At 45.6% G+C, this 24199-nt stretch overlaps 1 protein-coding gene across 1 annotated transcript in view; it reads right to left on the minus strand.

Moving 5' to 3' along the window:
* The window catches only part of LOC310773123 (uncharacterized protein), a 63316-nt gene extending 39516 nt beyond the window's left edge, over positions 1-23800 (minus strand). The window contains exons 1-3 of the mRNA XM_083633039.1: positions 23694-23800; positions 13616-13745; positions 2781-2917 (exon numbers count right to left, since the gene is read on the minus strand). Coding sequence (XP_083489165.1) covers positions 2781-2917; positions 13616-13745 — 267 coding nt within the window. The 5' untranslated portion in view covers positions 23694-23800. The remainder of the gene's footprint in view (positions 1-2780; positions 2918-13615; positions 13746-23693) is intronic.
* Positions 23801-24199: the final 399 nt, after the last annotated feature.

Here is a 24199-nt window from a genome sequence, read left to right on the forward strand (position 1 = left end):
TTCTGGGATTGGAGGCAGAGGACTGGATTTGGGAGATGAAGAAGGAAGATTTTGCAGAGGTGACAGCGGTGGTGAAGTTAGATAGGATGAGGTGGTAAGCGGAGAGATCTGAAGGGTCGTGGGATTTACGCCATTTCCTTTCGGCTGCCCGAAGCTCTGCTCGATGGATACGCAGAGCCTCGGACAGCCAAGGCGCAGGGGGACAGGATCTGATAGGTTTAGAAATGAGAGGACAGAGTGAGTCAAGGGCTGAGGAGAGGGAGGACAGAAGACTAGTAGCGGCAGCATCAGTGGATAGGGTAGAGAAGTGTTCGACTGAGGGGAGGAGAGAATAACCGTATCTGTCACTCTGCCCCAATAATACAGAGACTTTAAAGAAGAAGACCTGTCACTCTGCCACAGTAATAGACCTTATTCGATTGACGTCACTCACGTACTGGCACGCCCACCTCCGCCATATTGTCGACATAACGCAGCAGCTCTCAAGTGACAGCCTATGTGGAGCAGCGTTTATAGGAAGCTAGCCGCTGTTAGCGTTACCTGTATCGTTCCAATTGTGTTCGGATGGTGACCTGCGTTAGGCATGGCTGTAGTAATGACAGCAATAAAGTCCCTGTGGTTTGTTTCGATCTCTACCGTCCTCAGACGTGAAGGGAGCGAGACTGGGGATACGTCAGCAGCACAGGAGATGTCTGTGGATAGTTAGTTGAGACAGGTGAAACTTTCTGACAGCTCCTCACAGCAAAGTATGTTCACCTCGTTCTTTTGTTTATTTATTACAGGCATTAACGGCTGCATCGGCAGCATACAAATAACAACTGTGGGGTTTTTATTGGTGTCATTACCATCGCTATTTTGTAATGGAACAGAAACGACAATAAGGCTGTTACTAGTAGTCAGCTGCAGCGCTGTGTGCGCGCAGGATGGTATGTCAACAATATGGTGCCGTCCAGGGTTAGCGAATAAGGTCTATACAGAGACTGTAAAGAATAAGAAGATCTGTCACTCTGCCGAGTAATACAGAGATTGTAACGAAGAAGATCTGTCACTCTGCCACAGTAATACAGAGACTGTAAAGAAGATCTATCTGTGATGTTGCACACCGGCAAAATATTTGGCTTTTGCTTGGGAACGCTCTGCCTGAGATCAGACTCACAAAATATATTTTCTCTTTTACATTTAGCCTTTTTCCATGCTATAACAGTGGTTTTGAAAAGTGCAATATAAATAAAGTCTCACAAAAACAAAATCCAGGAACACAGGAAGTCTTGCCTGACATTTCCTTAAAGGATGGGTTTTCCGTGGGGAATATGAATATATATTAAATCTCACGCCCCTAAGGTTTTCGAATCCGTTGAAATTTTTGAAATTGGAGGTTTACTCACAGAGATATCAACCGAAATCCACTCTGTGTGTGGGGGGGGGTGGTGGGGGGGAGGTGCGGGTGCGGGGACTCGAAATACTACATTTCCCACAATGCACTGGGCTCGCGTGGCCTTCGTTTTTATGCCCACCCCTCAGGCATTTGGCTGATATCAAACTCCAGTAGGTGGCGGTAATGCACATATATGTTTGCCAACCGCCATAAAACTCAAAGAAGAAGAAGAAGAAGGCTTCGACAATAAAATATACAAAGAACAAGAAATAAATCGAAAATAAAATTGCCTCCAAATTGCACCAAATGTAAACGGTAGTATATATGTCGGGAGATGTCTTCATAAAAAAAATTTCATGCATTTTAAGGCATTTTCGTAGGAGTTACGCGCATCTGATGTTGTAACTATTTTCTGTAAAAATGTGTAAAAACGGGTACATTGCTCAGCGTTGATTTCGTTACTTCAACCCACCTACTACTAGATGTAAAATTTGACGAGCTTTCCAATGCCGCCAGTCCCGTGTCGATTAGTGCTTCCGTTCCCGAGATAATGGTCTCTTTGCAAGGAACTATGGGAAGCTAATATTAGCTACAGCAGGCTAGGCGGTTCAAAAGATGGCTGCGTTTTTGTTTTGGTCAAGGCCTCTGAAGGGGCGTGGAGGACCTCTAGAGGCGGGACCATGGCCAACAACAGTTGTAGTTCATAGGTGCACGACTTCCGCAAGGCGGACTTAGGCCAGATGACGCGAAACGCGTCGGCTGGCCCAAAAAATATGTGAGAGATGCTTGATATCTCTGGCAGTGAATATCCAATTTCAAAAATTTCAACGGATTCGAAAACCTTAGGGGCGTGAGATTTAATATATATTCATATTCCCCACGGAAAACCCATCCTTTAAAGGATTGCTTTACCGGTAATAAACTCACTTTGTATCATATATAATCTCGATAATGTAAGCACGTGGGCAGTGTTTTACATTCTCTCTCCGTTTACCTCATGGAGAAAATGATCCTGCTGCTGCCTGCAGAAACTCCGCCCTCACCAGCTGCAAGTCAGTGTGACACGTTGTAACGTAAAACGCGTCACAATGGAGCACTTTGCCAGGGGAGGAAATGGGAGATCTTCATGAGGAAAAGAGAGAGGTAATAACTGCCCATGTGCTTATATTACAGAGATTATTAAATCATTAAAGCCATCCTTTAATGTTAATGCACAAAAAAGAGAAAGATTGTTCACGAGTCCCAAATCTCAAGTCCAAGTCGAGTCTCATGTATTTTTAGGACGAGTCTCAAGTCAAGTCTCTAGTCACTGTGTGTGTGACTTAAGTGCAACTCGAAGCCAAGTCACAAGTCCAAGTCCCCATCTCTAGTATTTAGTGTGTGCATTGTGTTTCTGCCTCCTCACCAGTATGAGCTTGATCATCGGCGTGAGGCCGGCGTGCTCGTTGTCGTCATGGTAACGGCTGAGGATCTCCTGCACGCCTTCCTCGTCCCGGATGACGCGGAGGAGACGACCACGGTACAGACGCCACAGACAGCCGTCTGTCACACAGAGAGAGAGGAAGAGAGAGAGACAGGCAGACAGACAGATAGAGAGACAGAGAGATAGGGAGAGAGAGAGAAAGATTTCCTGAGCTGTGAGTTAGCCGCAGTCTATGTTGCTGCCTGCCATAAACTGAGCAGAGTTAGCAGCAGTCTATGGTGCTACCTGCAATAAACTGTGCTCTCTAGTGTCTATGTTGCTGCCTGACATAAGCTGAGCTGTGTGTTAGCAGCAGTCTATGTTGCTGCCTGCCATAAACTGAGCTGTGAGTTAGCAGCAGTCTATGTTGCTCCCTGCCATAAACTGAGCTGTGCGTTAGCAGCAGTCTATGTTGCTGCCTGCCATAAACTGAGCTGTGCGTTAGCAGCAGTCTATGTTGCTGCCTACCATAAACTGAGCTGTGCGTTAGCAGCAGTCTATGTTGCTGCCTACCATAAACTGAGCTGTGCGTGAGCAGCAGTCAATGATGCTGCCTGCCATAAACTGAGCGGAGTTAGCAGCAGTCTATGTTGCTGCCTGCCATAAACTGAGCTGAGTTAGCAGCAGTCTATGTTGCTGCCTGCCATAAATTGAGCTGTGAGTTAGCAGGGGTCTATAGTTGGGTTCCATCCAAAGGTATGGCAAATTTTAATCGAATTTTCAGAAAGTCGGCAAAAGAAAATGCGAAATAATCCGCGTTTCCATCCGCTGCTATTATGCGAATTATAGAGCTGTCAATCACCTCGTGTTTGAGGCTGTCTGCCTCTGCTGATCAGCTGCTAGATAGAGCAGATAGTAGTGAATACAATTTCATTCAATCCTAGAAGTCGCATTAAAGTTATTATCCCAGTCTTCTTCTGTTTACCACGATGGGTATTGTGCTGCATATTTACCATGGCATTATTTACCATGGCATTATTTACCGTGTGTAGCCCTGTAGGCCAGGGCTATTCAACTAAATTGTGCAGGGGGCCACATTGTCAGAAACCTAAGGGACCGGGGGCCGGACCGTTCCCCGAGCCATTATATACACTTATATGTACATTATATGTACACTTGACACAATGCGCCACCACAAGCTGCGCTGGAACTATTATTAAGTAGGGGGTGCTGTAAGGAATGGAATCTCGACGCAGCGTCGAAGAAAATTTTATGTTTTTTGGACTTTTATCGATATTTAGAAGAATATTTAATTTTAAATTAACATTAGGATTATACTGTTGTGATGTCATTATTCAGTATCTTCTCCTTTTCTATTATTAGTATTAGTATTAGTATTAAATACTGAGTATCTTATGAAAAACTATTAATATTGCATCTTTTGTGTTTAGCTCCGTCTCACAGCATTGTAACATTGTAGTGCAGCAAGAAAGGAAAACTACTGTAAACATTTGAACCATATTTCTTGTTTAGAACCTATAGCTAGCGACATCACACATCTCCTGAAACACCATTTATAATGCATCTTTCTTGATTAGCTACATCACATCGCCATCTCCTGAAAAACATTAATATTGCACCTTTCTTGTGGCTACATCACAGCATCTACTGAAAAAAATGTATAGTGGATCTGACTTGTTTAGTTCACTTTAGATTCACATCACATCTGAAAAACAACCAGTCGAGTGTAAAAAGTAAATGAGGTTTAATTGTAAAAAAAAAAAAAAAAAAATGCTTTTTTTTCTTTTTCTTGGGAACTCACCGGATTCGGCCCGCGGGCCGCCAATTGAATAGCCCTGGTGTAGGCTAGTATACGGCATGTCATGTTTTGCAGTAATCAAGGCAAACTGCATGGTTTTTGAATGGAGAGACAACGGAATATCTGTTATAGGGGATTCAGGGTTAAACCCCCCTCTGGAATCGTGTTGTAATGGTACGTCCCAGTAGCAACCAAGAAGTGTGTCCAGGCGCCCAGTTGTAATCATAGGTTGTAATACAGATCTTGTCTTTTACCGTCTTGTTATTTACACCAACATAGCGTCAGAAGTGGCTAGACCTGAACATAGATGGATGGAGGGTTGCCGTGCTACACCGCGGCACCCGTGAAGTTGTCAAGAAAAGAAAAGAAAAGAAAAGGAAAGGAAAAGAGGCAAAGACGAGTGGAGCAGCAGTCGCTAGCAACAAGCTAAGCTAACAACAAGAGCATCACCATGGCATCCAGCATACCGCCACCAGAGGAGATGAAGTTGAGTGGCGATCTCGCAAGTAACTGGGACAATTTTAGAGCAGAATTCGAGGTCTATGCACTGGCATCGGGATTAAATGAAAAAGAAAAGGAAGTACAAGCAGCAACCCTGCGAAGAGTGATGGGCGGTGAATGTCGCCATATATACAAGCATAATTTGGGACTTACGGCGGAGCAGGGGAAGGACGCAGAAGTTATTCTTGATGCTTTGGAGGGATATTTCAAGTCAGCTAGGAATGTCAGATTTGAGAGATACGTTTTTGGCAACTGCAAGCAAGATGAAGGGGAACCCATTGATGCATTTGTAACGAGGCTGAGGGAGAAGGCTGCTTCCTCTGAGTATGGACGACTCAGGGAGGAACTGATAAGAGACGGAGTGGTGCTGGGTGTCAATGATGAGAGTGTGCGCTGTCGCCTGCTTAGAGAGAAGGAACTCACACTGACATCAGCCATTGAAATATGCCGGGCTGCAGAGATGACAGACATCAGGATAAAAGCAATGACACAGGACAGGCCGCTGGAGACAGTGCATGCAACAGATGGTCGTCGGATGCGAACTACACCCAGGCAGGAGCGCTTTGACAAGTCTCAAAATCAGGCACCAGGCGCAAGCGCAAGCGCTACATGCAGATTTTGTGGCAATGTGCACAGGGCAGGTGCGGACGTGAACTTTGCCCAGCATAAGGCAAGAACTTCCGCAATACAGCAGACACTGAGGTCCATGAGGACGCGGACAGGACCAGCACGAAAGCCCACATCTACGCAGCAGAGAGCATAGGTGCAGTTCAGGGACGTGGGAAGAAATGGTTCACCAATATAAAAATAAATGGGGGGTCTCAGAGGTGCCAGTTAGATTCAGGGGCGACTTGTGATGTGATGAGTATACAGGACAAGAGGAGACTGGCACCTGAGGTGAAATTGTTACTGAGCCAAACTGGGTTGGTACTGTATTCAGGCCAATCAATGCGTTCCATAGGGATATTCAAAACAGAGTGTGTAGTTAGGGGCAAAACACATAAGCTGGATTTTGAGATAGTGAGAAGCAAGCAGAGACCCCTGTTGTCAGGCGAAACCAGTGAGCGCTTAGGTTTGATGCGCTTCACCATCCCTCAGGAGCTTCTTATGGTGGGGAATAGCAGGTCAGAGCCATTAACCAGGCAGCACCTTGTTCATACTTATGATGACGTTTTCAATGGCCCGGTTGAGTCAGTCCCAGGGGAAGTTCATTTTGAACTAGACAAGAATGTAGCCCCAGTGCAGGCTTCTCCACGTAATGTTCCAGTGGCACTCAGAGATGCAGTCAAGGCTCAGCTGAACAAACATGAGAGAGATGGCCACTTTAGCTTCAGTGTCAGAGCCAAGTGAGTGGATTAGCAACATGGTGATAGTCAGGCAGCCAGAGAAATTGATGATCTGCATAGACCCCAGGTAACTAAATCAGGCTTTGAAGAGATCGCATTACATAATGCCGACCCTTGAGGACGTGCCATACAAACTGCCCAAGGCTTGTATTTTCACCCTTGTAGATGCATGTGATGCCTACACTTCTTACAGTGTAGGCTGGATGAGGACAGTAGCTACATGACCACATTCTGGACACCTTGGGGCAGAAAGCACTGGTTAAAGCTGCCATTTGGTGTGTCAGTGGCGCTGGAAGTATACCAGCGGAAGCAGCATGAACTACTGGCAGGGCTTAGTGGTGTATAACCCATTGCATACGACATAGTAATAGTTGGGTGCGAGGAGACAGATGGGGATGCCATACAGGACCATGATGCAAAACTGACAGCGCTCATGGAGAGGTGCAGAGAGGTTAAACTGAGACTGAGTCTAAAGAAACTGCAGTTCAGGGTAAAACATCGAAAAAGAGTGTCTGAGCAATGTGAGCATTGTGTTCACATGCCAGAGATTTCACTACTATCTGTATGGGCGAGGGGAGATCACAGCAGAAACAGACCACAAGCCACTCATCTCAATCTTCAACAAGCCCCTCCTCACTGCACCCAAGCGGCTCCAGAGCATGCTGCTCACACTTCAGAACTACAGCCTCAAGGTAGTGTACAAGCCAGGCCAGACATGCACATCAGTGACACATTGAGCAGAGCCACGGCTCCACCACAGAGAACTGACATGAGATACACAAAGCATGCAGTTTGTAGTCTGGAAAAGGAATGGGACTTTGACCAAGTCACGTCTTCACCCACACACCCAAAATCTAATGGAAAGGCTGAGTCAGCTGTGAAGATAGTAAAGAGCCTATGCAAGAAGGCAGCCAGTGCAGGGAATGACCCATGGATCGCCATCTTACAGTGGAGGAACACGCCCACAGAGGGTATGCTCAGCAGCCCAGCGCAAAGACTGATGTCTCGGAGGCTGAAGACTCCGCTCCCACTCGCTGACACACTCTTGGAGCTGAGAGTGATCACTGGAGTTCCAGAAAAGCTGCGGGTAAAACACAGCCAAGTTCTGGTATGACAAGTCGGCCAGAGATCTGCCTGAGTTGTGTATCGGCCAAAACATCAGGATGAAGCCTCTGCCTGGAGACAGGACGGGCAGGTGGAGGAGAGGGGTGTGCCTGCAACAGGTGGGCCCCAGATCGTACTTGGTGGATGTTGAGGGGACCGGCGTAATCGGGTGGACGTGCAGCTAGCAGAGAGGGAAGCAACCAGACACTACGCTGAGCAACACAGCATGCAGCACAGCAGCCCACCCGACGAGCAACACGGCAGTCCACCCGACAACGCAACATACAATAATGAGGACCGTGACACAAGCGGACAAGAAATCAGGCCACTCAGGTGGAGTGGCCTGCACCAGCCCATAGGCAACACACCACCTACGGCGGGGCATAGGACAGGCAGTGGCATGCTGGTGAAAGTGCCGGACAGACTGGACCTATAGATTAGACTCAAGTTCTGAGCTAAAGTTTTGATGCTGTGTGAAAAGGGCCTGATAGTGGTTTATTATCCAACTTCACCTCTGCTGTCTCAAAAGCAAAAACCTCCTTCTTCATCTTTGAAATCTAGTCCTCTGCGTCCAACCCCAGCAAACTGTTTTCCACCTCCTCAACCCTCCCCCTCCCTCTCTGCTGATGAATTTGTAACCTTCTTTACTAAGAAGGTGGATGACATCAGCTCTTCCTTCCATCCTCCAGATACCATTAACAGCACTCTAGACCAATCCTGCTTCTCTGCCCCCTGTCCCCAGGTTTACTTCCTTCTCTCCCCTTTCTCCCGGTGAGGTGCTTAAAGCAGGACTAAACCCCAAAACACTTGTTTTCAGCTTTTAACCAATATATATGACTTTGGGGGTGGTGTGTGAAGAATTCTGGTCAAAATTTCCACATTTGAGACCAAACTGTTGCCATTGTACCATTTGTATCATTTTCAGCCGCATAAGTGCCCTCTATGGGTTGAACACTGCTTTTTTTTGCCCTCAAATGAATGGGAGATTTGATACGTTGTGATGTCACGATGAACCAAAGACTATGGGATTTCAAGATAGTTACTCCCCTACTCCCCCTGTACCCTTTCCCGGCTCCTCACAACTCCAAGCCTAATCCCATGATGTCACAAGCATTTTCCTACCAATATGGCGCTACAATACACACAGCTCATTGGCTGTTTGTGTCACTTGACCTGTTAATCACCTGTTAATTGATTACAATCGCCTGTTATTTTCCTACCAACTCCTATGTAACACAATACTATCAATAAACGCCACTATAATCGTAAAAGGAAGGAAATGGCATTGTGTTGCTGTAAATCATTCCCAACCTTTTTCATACTAAGGAGCCCTAATTTAGTTAGTTCACATTAGGGCAATGGACCCCCATATGATGAGATTTGGTCTCTCAGATGCAAATCTGATTTATTTTTTATTTTTTTATGTAGCCTTTATGTGAATTCCATATATATTAGGTTGAGAGATAACAGAGAATCCTGGAATCCTCTCAAGGACCACTGGTGGTCACCGGACCCCAGATTGAGAACCACTCAACCACTTTGATTGTGCAGAGAGAAGAGAGAGAGGACTCTTCTGTGCCCCTTTTTCGTGGTTCACTTTTGACGGGGAGGAGAAGGCATGGTGAAGTGACACTCACCTCCGACTTATAGGCTACTGAGCTGCTGCTGCACTGACGCTCTGCCCGCCTGTCTGTGACAAGCGGCTTGCCCAGTCGTATGCAGCGGTTCGCGCAAACAGATGCGGGATTCCCACAATCCTGTATCCAATTTCAGTTTTGTGAGGGCGAGCGTCCTAGCCGAACTGGCAGGAGGCAGGAGGCTGTTTCACCTCTATGAGCAGCCGCCAGCCGGGGCCTGAGGAGGAGGGAGGCGGGAGGGGGGAGGGGGAGAATGTTCCAATACCCCGCTGCAGCTCTGCTGTGCGCTCGAGAGGAAAAAGCAGAGGTGCACTACAACTTTTGACAAGAATCACGAAAAAGGGAGAAACGAAAATTAAAAACGGATTTCATGGCGGGGTATATGGCAAGTTGGACAAGGGAATAACGTGGAGAAATCTCGCATTGTGATTACATGAGCGTGTTGAGAGCGGGGGGTTTGTCCTATTGTGCTGTGCTGCGGTAACCAGGCTCGCGTCACTAGGCTCTTTTAATGATACTTAGACACGCTACATACACACAAATGGGAGTCAATGGAGTCAATTTCTATCACTTTCAACCATTTTGAGCAACGCTGTTTCCATACAGGCCACCAGCGTTGGCTAGTTGTTGGTATTTATAAAGATATTGTAGCTCTCATATAATTTATTTTCGAGGCGGTGGGAAAACTGTCATGGCGTCGATTTCCGGAAAAAAATCCTGAGCTGAGCACAGCCAAAGAGTATAGTGAGAGAAGAGGAGCCGTCATTTCTTGGTTTTTCCCATAGGTTTTTTCAAATCAAGCATCATGCCGTTCTGCCAGAAATCTGGGGCGTTTAGTCCTGCTTTAAACTCATCAGCTCTAACCGAGCCACCTGCTGTCCCCTCAATCCTATCCCTTCCTCTTTCCTCCAAGCCTCTGCTTAAGAAACCCTCCCTTGACCCTACTGCTATTCAGAACTACAGACCTGTCTCTCTTCTCCCATTCCTTTCCAAAACCCTCGAACGAGCAGCTTCCGATCAACTTTCTCGCTATCTCTCCCAGAATGACCTCCTGGACCCTCTGCAGTCCGGTTTCAAGGCTTCTCACTCTACTGAGACAGCTCTGCTTGCAGCCACAGACGCCCTTCACACTGCTAAGGCCTCATCCCTCTCCTCTGTCCTTGTCCTCCTTGACCTGTCCGCTGCTTTTGACACAGTCAACCACCAAATCCTTCTCTCCATCCTGTCTGACCTAGGCATCTCAGGATCTGCACACTTCTGGTTTGCTTCCTATCTCTCTAACCGTTCATACCAGGTCTTATGGAGAGGATCTCTCACCAGATCCTGCCCTCTTACCACCGGTGTCCCCCAGGGCTCAGTCCTGGGCCCCTTGCTTTTCCTTCTCTATATCAGATCTCTTGGCCATGTGATCTCATCTCATGACTTTTCTTATCACTGCTATGCCGATGACACTCAGCTTTACCTTTCCTTCCCCCCCTCAGACACCCAAATCGAGGCACGCATGCCTCAAAGACATCGGTGACTGGATGTCTGCCCACCACCTCAAGCTCAATCTTGGTAAGACAGAGCTACTCTTCCTCCCAGGGAAAGACTGCCCTCTCACAGACCTCTCCATCTCCATTGGCAATACACTGTGCTTCCCTCCCAAACAGCTAAGAACCTTGGGGTGATCCTTGACAACCAGCTGTCTTGCTCGGCCCACATTGCTGCGACAGCACGCTCCTGTAGGTTCTCCTTGTACAACCTCCGCAAAATCCATCCGTTTCTCACCAGGGAAGCGACACAACTCCTCTCCAGTCACTTATCATCTCCCGCCTGGACTACTGCAACGTGCTTCTGGCCGGCCTTCCTGCCTCTGACATCCGACCGCTTCAGCTCATTCAGAACGCTGCAGCCCGTCTGGTATTCAACCAACCCAAATTATCCCATGTCACTCCCCTCTTCCGGGACCTTCACTGGCTTCCCATCTCGGCACGCATCAAATGCAAGACACTGGTTCTGGCCTACAGGGCAGTACACCAGACAGCCCCTCTGTACCTACAATCTATGGTCAGGCTCCAAACCTCTAACCGCTCCCTCTGCTCCTCCACCAGTGTAGGATGCCTCGCCCCTCCTCCACTACAGGGGTTCAAAAGTCGCTCATCCCGTTCGCGACTCTTCTTGTCCCTGGCACCTCAATGGTGGAACGAGCTCCCACCTTCGGTCAGGACGGCAGGATCACTGTCGATCTTTCGGGGAAAGACACAAACAACACAAAAGACGCAAAAGACACACCTTTTCAGGCTCCATCTGGGCCCTTCTTGAACTAACATCTTTCTCTCTCTCTCTAAAGAAAAGAAAAGAAAAAAAAACTTTACCACTATTCCTTCGGAAGTTGTAGCTGTCATAGATTGTGTTGCATAGTTGATTTCTCTATTGCTGACAAAAATGTGTTATTGTAAGTCGCTTTGGATAAAAGCGTCTGCCAAATGACGTAATGTAATATATGTAATGTAATGTTGACACACACACACACACACACACACACACACACAAAATGAACTAGAACGACCGCAACGCGGACTTATGCCTCCGCCATGAGTTCATTCTGGAGTCCAAATCGCCATTTGAGGCAAATTGGAAGAGATTCCGTCAAGGCGCTCCGGTGATGTTGCGTTACAGAGCTTGGAAATTGGGTGTGTGAGAGGTCACAGTGACCTTGAACTTTGACCACCAAAATGTAATCAGTTCATCCTTGAGTCCAAGTCGATGTTTGAGACAAGTTTGATTAAATTCCGTCAAGGCATTCCTGAGATATCGCGTTAACAAGCTTGAAAATGGCGCTCGAGAGCTCACCTTGACCTTTGACCTTTGACCAACAAAATCTAATCAGATCATCCTTGAGTCTAAGGCGATGTTTGAGGCAAATTTAATGAAATTCCGTCAAGGCATTCGTGAGATATCGCGTTAACAAGCTGGAAATGGCGTTTGAGAGGTCACAGTGACCTTGACCTTTGACTTTTGACCACCAAAATGTAATCAGTTCATCCTTGAGTCCAAGTCGATGTTTGAGACAAGTTTGATTAAATTCCGTCAAGGCATTCCTGAGATATCGCGTTAACAAGCTTGAAAATGGCGTTCAAGAGGTCACAGTGACCTTGACCTTTGACCACCAAAATCTAATCAGTTCATCCTTGAGTCCAAGTCGATGTTTGAGACAAGTTTGATTAAATTCCGTCAAGGCATTCCTGAGATATCGCGTTAACAAGCTTGAAAATGGCGTTCGAGAGGTCACAGTGACCTTGACCTTTGACCTTTGACCACCAAAATCTAATCAGATCATCCTTGAGCCTAAGTGAATGTTTAAGGCGAATCTGATGAAATTCCGTCCAAGCGTTCCTCAGATATCGCGTTAACAAGCTTGAAAATGGCGTTCGAGAGGTCACAGTGACCTTGACCTTTGACCTTTGACCACCAAAATCTAATCAGATCATCCTTGAGCCTAAGTGAATGTTTAAGGCGAATCTGATGAAATTCCGTCCAAGCGTTCCTCAGATATCGCGTTAACAAGCTTGAAAATGGCGTTCGAGAGGTCACAGTGACCTTGACCTTTGACCTTTGACCACCAAAATCTAATCAGATCATCCTTGAGCCTAAGTGAATGTTTAAGGCGAATCTGATGAAATTCCGTCCAGGCGTTCCTCAGATATCGCGTTAACAAACATCGTACGGACGTACGGACAGCCGTACGTACGGACGGACAACCCGGATCCATAATGCCTCCGGCCTGGCTATCGCCGGCGGAGGCATAAAAAGGGACAGGCCTGAATTTGTAATAAGGGTTGCATTCAGTCATAATGTAAATGTTATCTAGAAAAGGGGAGATGTTATAGGGGATTCAGGGTTAAACCCCCCTCTGAAGTCGTGTTGTAATGGTACGTCCCAGCAGCAACCAGGAAGTGTGTGTATGTTATGTCCAGGCGCCCAGTTGTAATACAGATCGTTACTAGACACACGCTACAGTCTCCCGTCTCGTTATTTACACCAACAATATTGCTTAATCTGTTTCCACTGCACCTATCGCATTTTCCTTTTATTGATACACCCAACTTTTCCACCTCCCTCAAGCATGAAAACTTTTTTGCGATATTTGGAGGTTTTTGTGAATTTTGCAGCGTTTCCACGCAGATCTTTTATGCGCAAATTGAAATTTTGCATAAAAACAGGTGGATGGAAACCTGACTTATGTTGCTGCCTGCCATAAACTGAGCTGTGAGTTAGCAGCTCCATGGACTGAGGGACAGTAGGTGGGTTTCCATCCTCCCGTTTAACTCCCAATATTATGCAGAACGTAGTGGATGGAAATCTGAAAATTCTGTTAAAATTTGCGATACCTTTGGATGGAAACCCAACTAGTGAGTGACAGTCACCTGACACACAGGTAAACTCTACCTTTATAGGTGAAGTGTTTGCTGGCTTTTGTGATGACATTCCTGCTGATCTTGGTTGAATCTTGAGGAAAGGTTTTTGTCCGGAGGTAGCGCTCGATATTATCCATGTGGGCAAACCCAGGCACAGGCATCTGAATATGGAGAGAGGGGAAGAGGGAAGGTGATTCTTAACATTTGTCATATCATATCAAGGACCCCTAACTTAGTCTACATTAGAGCCACAAGATTTTGTCTCTCTGACCATAATCTGAGAATATTTTTTATATATCAGGGGTTTTCAACTAACTGTGAACCTGGGACCACCATTCTGACTAAGAAGCCACCTGAAAGGGGTTGAGATTACATGGAAACTACATTGTTGAATGCATGGTGAGGGACCACCTGCAATGCCTTCACGGACCACCAGGGGCTGCGGACCACCAGTTGAGTATCAGTTGGGTACCGAAACCCAATACCACTATGGTACCATACCGAATGCAGAATTAGGCTTTTGACTTGATTGATTGATTGATTGATTGCATCTTTATTGATAATGAAAACATATACACAATACATACATAGACACACCATTATCAAAAGGATATAAACGCAATAAAGCTAGAAGCTTATTTCCATTGCGGTCCTTAAAGGTGTCAGTGTGGAATATGAGCTGATGAATGAATGTATGGGTGCGTGTGAGTGTGTAAGAATGAGTGCATGTTTAAAGTGCATGTGTCAGAGACTATGGGGGATGCGTGGGTGTGCCCACCACACTAGGGGAAGGAGAAACATAGGGGAGAAATATAGTACACAATGATAAAACAGTACAACAGGCAATAAAATAGTCAGTAAAAAAACAATTAAACCCAGGATCTACTGCTCCTATACCAGCTCTTTACAGAAGATTTGAAAAAAGAAAAAGAGACACTAGTCTTAATGTTTATGGGCAAGCTGTTCCATAGCACAGCTGCTGTGTAAAGGAATGAGCTCTGCCCTATACACCGTTTACACCTGACTGGGATAACATTCGGTGGAGCTCCCCCCCGTGACGTGACCGTGCACGTCCCTGGCTTTTATAAAATTATTTGAGAGGTACCTTGGCACTACATTACTGACTATCCTGTGGACCATGCAAAGTTTGATCTGGTTTACTCTCTCCTCTACTCTCTGAGCCAATTGAGGCTGTCAAAATGAGACTGTAGAATTTTTTTGATTGATATCTTTATTGATTAAATAAATGCAGAATTGTGCAAGACAATACAACAAAACAATATTGATGAAAAGGAGTAAAACACAATAAAGCCCGAGGGCTTGTTTCCATTGTGGTCTTTTGTATGGGACAAGTGGAGTGAGTGTATGTGTGCATGTGTGAGCGCGTGTGTGCGCGGGCAACATAAACAACAAATACATTAAACAACACTTCTCAACATCAATCATTCCTTTGATTCAAGAATGATTGACCTTGGAGCCATACACTCGAATGGTTATTAAACAACAACAAAAATGCACCAATCAATAAATAAAAAGAGAGACCAGCTCATATAATAAACCAAAGACCTACCATGGGTTCAAATGCTGCAAGCATACAGGAGACAGAGGAAAATAAAAGGTTAGGAACCCATTTGGGAACCAACCAGCCATTTTTTCAAGGCGAGCTAAAAAGAAAACCTGGAATTAAGGGTCTTTATAGACGGTTTTCACCAAAGCGCAACCCCACAGCACTTCCTTTTTCTCAGCATTCGGCAAACTGCAGAAATATTCACTCGACATCGTTACTTTTGTTTTCGCCGCTCAGCTAGACGGTTTTCACGGAATGGTCAGTCCAGCACTTGAATGTTTTTTTTTCTTTTATGTCCATAGCAAACACTGCAACAGGAAGTGGGCAGGGGTTCAATCTATACTCTCAGGGAGTTTGTTCCATAAAATAGCTGCTGAATAAGAAAAGGTACATTTACCCATTAAAGATTTAAATTTGGGGCGAACAATGTTGGAAGTGCTTCCTCTTGTGGAGTAGCCATGTACATCACTGATTTTACAGAAGTAGTCGGTGAGATAGCGAGGAGCCTCCCGTTTAAAAATCCTGAAAACCATGCACAGTTTGATCTGAGAAACCCTCTCTTCCACTCTGAGCCACCTAAGGCTAAGGAAGTGAGAGGGGAGGAGATGGATTCTGGGATGCAGTTTCAGGATAACCCGTATTAGTTTATTTTGAGACGTCTGTAGCCTGTTTTTGAGTTTCATGGTGATTGCCGTGAACCAGGAGGAGCAAGCATAGTCAAAATGACATTGAATCAGAGCATTTGCCAAGGTTACAAGGGCGCTATTATCTATGATGGATGAAATTCTGGCTAAGAATTTGGATTTTTGATTTACTTTGGAAATTACTTTTAAGGCTATGCTCTCTCCAGAGAGTTTGTTATCTAAAATGCAGCCAAGGTAAGTAATCTCCTCCTTCGTGGAAACAGCTACGTCACCAACCATAATTTTAAACCCGGGGGACTTTTTTAAATTAAAATTTGACCCAAATAAAATGGACTCCGTTTTCCCAAGATGAAGTGATAATTTGTTGTCCGAGAGCCACACCAACACTGTGAAGCTCACTGCTCAATTTCCTTTCGATCTCCCCCTGTCCTTGTGAGAGAACAGGAGGGCGGAGTCGTCCGCGAAGAGGAACAGGTTGCAGTCACAGGCCGATTTGAAGGTGAGTCCTGGGATGCAGTTGTAGAATGAGCCTGACTAATTTGTTTTGTGCTGTCTGCAGTCTTTTTTTCAGTGTCATGGTGGTGCTGGTGTACCAGGAGGAGCAGGCATAATCGAAATGACATTGTACCAGGGCTCCTGCTAGAATTTTCAACGCTGCCTTATTTATAAATGTCGAAATTCTAGTCTGATTTACCTTGGAAAACACTTTGCTCTCTCCTTAACTTGCTGTCTAGAACACAGTCCAAGTAGGTGACCTCCTCCTTGGCTGAGACCTCCACATCACCCACCATTACACTGAACCCAGGGGACCTCCTCAGTCTGACATTGGAGCCAAAGACGACCGCTTCGGTTTTCCCTAAATGAAGGGATAGTCTGTTGTCCACTCACCAGGAGCTGATCTTTAGGAGCTCCTGGCTGAGGGTTCTCTCAAACCCTCCCTTGTCTTGATGAGAGACAAGGAGAGCAGCATCATCAGCAAAAAGAAACAAATTGCAGTCACAAGCTGACTTCATGTCATTAACATATAATAAAAATAAAAGGGGACCCAGAATACTCCCTTGAGGGACCCCACATGTTGGCTGGCGTGAAGTGGACATAGTGCCATTCACTTCGACCACTTGCTTACGGCCCCCTAAGTATAACCTCACCCATCGCACTGCCAAATCCCAAGGCCTTCAATTTAAATAAAAGTATGTTGTGGTTCACAGTGTCAAATGCTTTCTGTAAATCTAGTAGGACCATGCCACACAATTTACCATTATCAACTTCTGTTCTAATTAGATCTGTCAGGTAGAGTAAACAGGTGTCTGTGGCGTGAGATGTCCTAAATCCAGACTGAAACTCGTACAGAAGGTTGTTAGTTGACATGTATTCATTGATTTGTTCAAATATGATCCTTTCCATCACCTTTGACACCGTGCTTAGGATCGAGCCAGGACGATAATTTCCCGGATCCAATTTATTTCCTTTTTTATAGAGAGGAATAACTCTAGCTAACTTAAGATCATTTGGAAAATGTCCTTGACTGATGGACATATTTACAATAAAAGTTAAGCAGGGAGCTATGGCCTCAGCTGCATCCTGCAGGATGGCGGGGATTTTGTCCTGTCCTGTTGCCTTAGCAGGGTTGAGGGCCTTGAGCTTTTTTAAACAGTTTCCTCAGACACACTGCCTGGACATCTTTTTGTTGATAACACCTCTCCACATGACTTTCACCATAAGTGTCTGTCGGTCTGGGCAAATTATTAACTAATGTATTTGCTATCCACCTTATTTTTGGCGGCCATTTTGCCTTACGTTAACTATGGGTTCTATTTCCGGTGTAACCAATTTAGATAATCCCCAGCCCCCGACAAAAAACACGTCTAGAGGATTTTACCCTTTTACAGCAGAGCCATTCTGCTCTGCGTTCGGGTGCTGGGATAACGTAATGCATTGTGGGTAGTCGGCTACTAACTGTGGCTAATGTTAGCGGCTAGCTAGCTATGTTACATCGCAGTAAAACGCCACCAAATTGATTTAACTTTTAACCATTTCGAGTAACACACATTTCGAGTTTCCATACGGACCTCCAGCGTTGGTTAGTTGTTTATAACGTGACCATATTTATAACTTTTATAACGGACTCCAGCTTCCGGTTTATAATTCGGGTCGCGGCAACAATGAGTCACGCTAAACCGGACCTTGTACCCACGATTCTTTTTTACAGTGGGGCATTCAAAAATGAGGTGGATAGTATTGAAAAATGTATTTAGACTATTCGCTACATTAAAATGACCTGTTATGAGCGTGCCTCGTATGTCTAGACTCATATTTTTTGCTTTTGTTATAAGCCTGTTTCTATTTCGGACGACTTGCAAAAACCTTAAGTCTCTGCATTTATCCCATCCAGGCATGTCCTTGCTCCAGGGGGCAGCGAGGAGCAGTGGGTAGCTTTCTTGTGTACAATGCCCAGGGACCATTCAGACGTTGTCGTCACTGGTCAAATGACGATCTTCTGCATGTTTTTAGTGAGCTCCATACCAATGTTGTATGGAGGAACCCCAAGGGAGCACGGGGAGAACATGCAAACCCCACACAGAAAGGCCCTTTTGACAAGATAGCCCACCTGGGCAATAAGCACTGAAGACACACCCTCAGCGCCACAGCGTCCCAGGCAGAAATCTACCCCAGGACCTTCTAGCTGTGCCATGCACCGTGCTCACTCACTCACTCTGCAATGTTATAGTCTCTCTCTGTCTCTCTCAAGCGGAAAACATGCTTGTGCGTCAGCCTTGACTTGGAGCCTTGCCAACGACAGCTAGACCTATACACTCGAACGTCAGCTTGACAAGGGGTCGCAGCCCCAGCAAAATGAATAAATTGTCTGATTTCACTAGGATTTCAATGACTAGAAGTTAGCCCAATGAGAGAATGTAGTGCATATACTTGGTAATAGCTTTCACTCTCTCTGTTTTTTTTGTTTTTTTTTGTTTTTTTACCTTTATTTATACAGGGGGAGTCTCACTGAGAGCAATGCTCTCTTTTTCAGGAGTGCCCTGTTTCACTAGCCGTTTCACACCCATTCCCACATGATTTTAAAATGATAAAAAAAAAAACGATTAAAAACGATTAAAACGATTAAAAACAATTTAAAAAACCCCGATTTCAGACGGCAGCCCGTCTTTATTGTCACACGAACACACTACAACACATGCATGTGGCCACTACACACACTCATGCTGACGGTGGCCGGTGACATATGTCCTCTGCATTTGACCCATCCAGGCTTGTCCTTTCCTCCAGGGGGCAGGCCAGGAGCAGTGGTCGCTATTTCTTTCCAGCGCCCGGGGACCTTCATTGGACCATCATTGGACCAACTTCAGATGTTGTCGTCACTGGTCGGATGACGATCTTCTGCATGTTTTTAGTGGGGGGTTATGTACGGAGGAACCCCCTGGGGGGTACGGGGAGAACATGCAAACTCCACACAGAAAGGCCCTTTCGACGAGATAGCCCACCTGGGCAGTAGGCACTGAAGATATGGGGGGGTCACAACTCCAGCACCCACAGCGTCCCAGGTGGGAATCGAACCCAGGACCTTCGAGCTGTGAGGCGATAGCGCTTACCACTGCACCACACACATTCATACCTGGAAGTCTGATCTGCTGGCCACTGAGCAGCTCCACTGGAGCAGTTGGGGTTAAGGGCCTTGCTCAAGGGCACCTCAGTGGTGGTAATGAGGGAAGGGCAAGTGCTGCCTTTTCACTTTCCCCAGCCAGATTTATCCTGACGGTCCCGGGGATTGAACTGACGACCTTCCGGTCACAAGCTCGCTGCTCTAACCGTTGGGCCACTGTTATCTCCCATCTACATTATATTATAGTACTTGTGCTGTTCACGTCAGGCCTTCATATACTTCCGTGGCACACCCCTCGCTGAATGCGCTGAGGGGTGCGCAGCGGTTGGCGAGCCTGCCGGCGCATCACTCTCATCACAGCATTCAAATTTTGCATTGGGGCTAGACTTTGGGGAGAGTTCTATTGAAGTGAATGGGGCAGGCATGGAAAGTCCCACAAACCATGATACAGTATCTGTGTTGTTTCACCTTTGATTGAAAAATGCTTCATTGTTTCCACAGATTGCAAAATTTGAATGCTGTGATGTGAGTGATGTCTCTTTTCCTTCTTTATACAGGGCTTAAAATTCGCCGTGGGATTGCGGGAATCGAGCATATTTTTGGCAATTCTCGCAGATTTGTAATTTATAATGCGGGAGAAGTCCCGCAATTATTTGTGCGCCAATGTCTATAATGTTAAGCCAACGGTGCGGAACGAATGTTGCTGAATACGGATGACTGGTCGGCAGGCGCGGACTGCATAATCGGGCACGTCGGGCAAATGCCCGGTGGCCTGGCCTGGCCTGCAAAAAAAAAATATATATTTTTTTTTTTTTTTGGTGCCCGCAGTCAGGCCACTCACTGAACAGCAGGCCAGGCGCCGCCTACTAGTTTACTAGTGGTTTTATTACTTTATTCAGGGTTAAAGTGGGTGCATCTCATTGTAAAATTGGACTCGGCCCAAATTGGGCTTCAAAAGGCCCAAATCTGGCTTCAAACGGCCCAAATCATGCTTCAAACGACCCAAATTGGGCTTCAAACGGCCCAAATTGGGCTTCAACCAGCCCAAATCTGGCTTCAAACGGCCCAAATTGGGCTTCAAACGGCCCAAATCATGCTTCAAACGAGCCAAATTGGGCTTCAAACGGCCCAAATCTGGCTTCAAATGGCCCAAATTGGGCTTCAAACGGCCCAAATTGGGCTTCAAACGGCCCAAATTTTTCGCCGCCGCCCTTCGGACGCCGGCACGTGCGTCGGCCCGTATCGGCCTGGCCTGCTTGGTATCTAATGCCCGGCCTGAATTATTTTCCCAGTCCGCCCCTGCTGGTCGAACACAATAGAGGGCGGACTGTTAGCTGAACATTACCTCAGGCAGCGGTGTAGCCTCCCCGCTCAGCAAGCAACAAACTGCTTGTTGTGACCAAATATCCCTGGATTCAAAGCACTTCATACTCCCAGAGCTGGCGTAATCCATATAAAAAACCCTCATGTTGAAACGTCCAGGTTTTGTGTCGGTCGGTGGTTCCAAAAACAGCCGGCTAACATTACGGCGGGCAGTTAACCGGAGCTAACGTTAAATTGCAGGCAGGGTAAGTCCCTCTATAAACCATTATCTGTGTCGTTTCACCTTTGATTGAAAAAAGCTTCCACCTGATTAAAGAAAACGTGTAATATTTTATGTAATACATAAAAACAGTAAAAATCACATAATGCCTTTTTCTTTAATCTGGTGGAAACATTTTCAATAAAGTGAAACGACACAGATAATGGTTTATAGTGGGACATACTTCCCATACCTGCCCATTCACAACAATACAACTCTCCCCAATGCAAAATTCGAACAGTTTTGCCAGTAACATGACAGAAAGGCAGATGTAGTGAGCAAAGATGGATGATTTAATATTCCATAGTTCTGACCTAACCAAATCTAACTGACATCACTATTATGAACACAAAACAAAGAACACTTCTGATATAATATGATATGAGTGTTTTAGTAGAGTGTATCACTAAATACAAAAAAAATAAAGGCTTTGATAGAACCGAAAGCATATGGTTGCTTAGTCTCCAGATAAAACACAATGACGAAAGGTGTGCATAAACTACAGGTTAAGAACTTCTTTTTTTAAATACAAAAATGTGAAATTATTATCGCTTTTCGGACAGGAGAAGCAGATATGTGTCGGTTAAAGAAGTATCGGCTGAACAAATCCCCCCCAAAATCTATAAATCACCCCTATCTGAAGAACATAAGGGGGGGGGGATCCCCACCTTGTCTGTTTGTCAATCAAGCAAGGAGGCTAATGCTGAAGTTTAAAGAGGGACTAAACCCCCCAGATTTCTGGCAAAACTGTATTCTACTTGATTTGAAAATTCAAGTATAGTCCTTTGTACCCTGGCAGAATTCCTAGCCCATAAACTAATTAATAATTTGTCCAATAAGTATGTACCATACTAAATAAAACAAACAGTAATGTCTTAATTTGATGTATAATGCAGAGGACATGTAACTGGTTCGTTAAACTCGCATTCCAGGAATATTGTATTTACCGCACTGCTTCTAAAGTTAACGTAACTGGCGCATGCCTCAGAGAGCCTGGTTGTCCCCGAACCCACTCGCTTTGAGCCAGAACACACTCGATTTGGGGGCGGAACACCAGGATTGCCCAATGCCAACGCCCAAAACTGTCAAATCAAATCATCGACAGAGACGCTATGGCCCTCCTCCCAACCCCTCTTTCTTTTTTTGTATGACAGGCAGTATTTTCAGTGTATCAGAGATAGAGAACGTTATAAATATAGCCACGTTATGAACAACAAACTAACGCTGGTGGTCCGTATGGAAACAGTGTTACTCGAAATGGGTAAAAGTTATATCAATTTGGTCATTCAGTGGCGTTTTACTGCCATGTAACATAACTAACTAGCCGCTAACATTAGCCAGAGTAGGCGATTACCCATGAGGCCTTGTGCTGTTAAAGGGCTCGCGCTAAAAACGGGTCCATTGGAGTGAATGGAGATGTTGCAACTCTCCTGTGGCTCTGGCGTGAACTAGAGTTGTCGTGCGTTCCTTTATCGCAAAATAACTGGGATGTGGAGGCTAGACATCACATCCGTTTTGTTAGCGTTCCATTAGCAGAAAACTTGAGCTAGGAAGTTCACTGTTCATTGGTCAGATCCAGTCGCTAGCCAGGCTAGCCAGGCTAGCCATTGTTAGCAATAACAATTGACAACATGGCATTTCGTGGCATTTTGCACATACAAACACTGCAGCCTCATGTCCACACAGATAAAAGTTAGGCAGTGCTGTGTGTACAGCTGATTTAATGAGACACAAACAAAACAGAAGTGCTAAACAATATTACTACTACTGTTGTTGCGCAGCGCAGCCATCTTGGATTTTTGAGGTTGGGGCTGCTGAGACTCCTACGAGTTTGGAATGGGAAATACCAGCTCTGATGACGTCACCGACTCACCGCCCAGCTCATGACCTTTGAAGTCGTAAGATTACCAGTCCCCAGTTATAAAGGAATGCACGATAATGCTCACATGAAAAAAACTTTTTTCACATGAGTGAGAAAGGGGGGAGTACACCGTCACCGTGACATCAGGTTGTAGACAGAATTTGAAGGCAGAGAGACATGAGAAAGAGGGAGCAGGTTATGGAAAGCAGAGAGACAGAGAAGGACGCTGAGAGAAAGAGTACAGGAGGAGACACACATGGAAAAGAGAGACCAGACAAGCAGAGCCACAGTAGTAAAGATGATATATTAATCTAATGTGAATCTAATGTGATGTGTGTCGTTATTTATAGATCTAGCCTCTTAATTTTGCTCTCAAAGTGCACCAGATTGAAGCATTTTACTGTAAAAAAATGTTCATCCCCCTAAAATGACCTCGGTATTTACAGAACCCTGTATACGGCCCTGCACACACACACACACACACACACACACACACACACACACACACACACACACACACACACACACACACACACACACACACACACACACTTTCTCTCTGTCACTCTGTCATTGTCTCATTTTAAAATAACTGTTCATTGAAGAAACATAAAGAGTCGAACTCTACCTCCCTCCCTCTCTCTCTCTCTCACACACACACACACACACACACACACACACACACACACACACGCTACAATCTGATTGTGTGTGTGTGTGTGTGTGTGTGTGTGTGTGTGTGTGTGTGTGTGTGTGTGTGTGTGTGTGTGTGTGTGTGTGTGTGTGTGTGTGTGTGTGTGTGTGTGTGTGTGTGTGTGTGTGTGTGTGTGTGTCACCTCGCAGCAGATCACTCGTGTTTGGGCAGCAGAACTCCGCGTTACACCAGCTGCTTCCGGCAGACAACTCGCTGACTGACAGCTGCTCTTAGGACCAAAGGGCTGTGGAAAAGCACGTGACTTGTTTTACTGTGTGATATTTGACAAATAATTTCCCTAAACGGAGTCATTTGATGACATACTGCTGGAGAAAGTTGCCGTTTGGTCGTGGGCTTCAAGCTAGCATTTAGCTTCCGGTGTGGATTTTTCAAAATAAAGGTTGTAGTGTTGAACTAGCCTACTGCTGTAAATGTGACGAATGTACAAAACTGTTGTATGGATTATCATAAATTAATAAAACTACTTAAATAACTAGCGTGTTTTTAAGCTGTTTTGAAACTATTTTCTGATGTTTTAGGCTGAGGGCAGTTATTTAGCCTACTTGAGTCCATGTGTAGCCTATTACCCCCCTGTGGTACAAGGATGGTGGCACACTATGTATTGATAGTGATGTCTATTGGTCAGCC

The sequence above is a fragment of the Poromitra crassiceps genome (genome assembly GCF_964638095.1).
Source record: "Poromitra crassiceps genome assembly, chromosome: 3".
In the NCBI taxonomy this organism is placed as follows: domain Eukaryota; kingdom Metazoa; phylum Chordata; class Actinopteri; order Beryciformes; family Melamphaidae; genus Poromitra; species Poromitra crassiceps.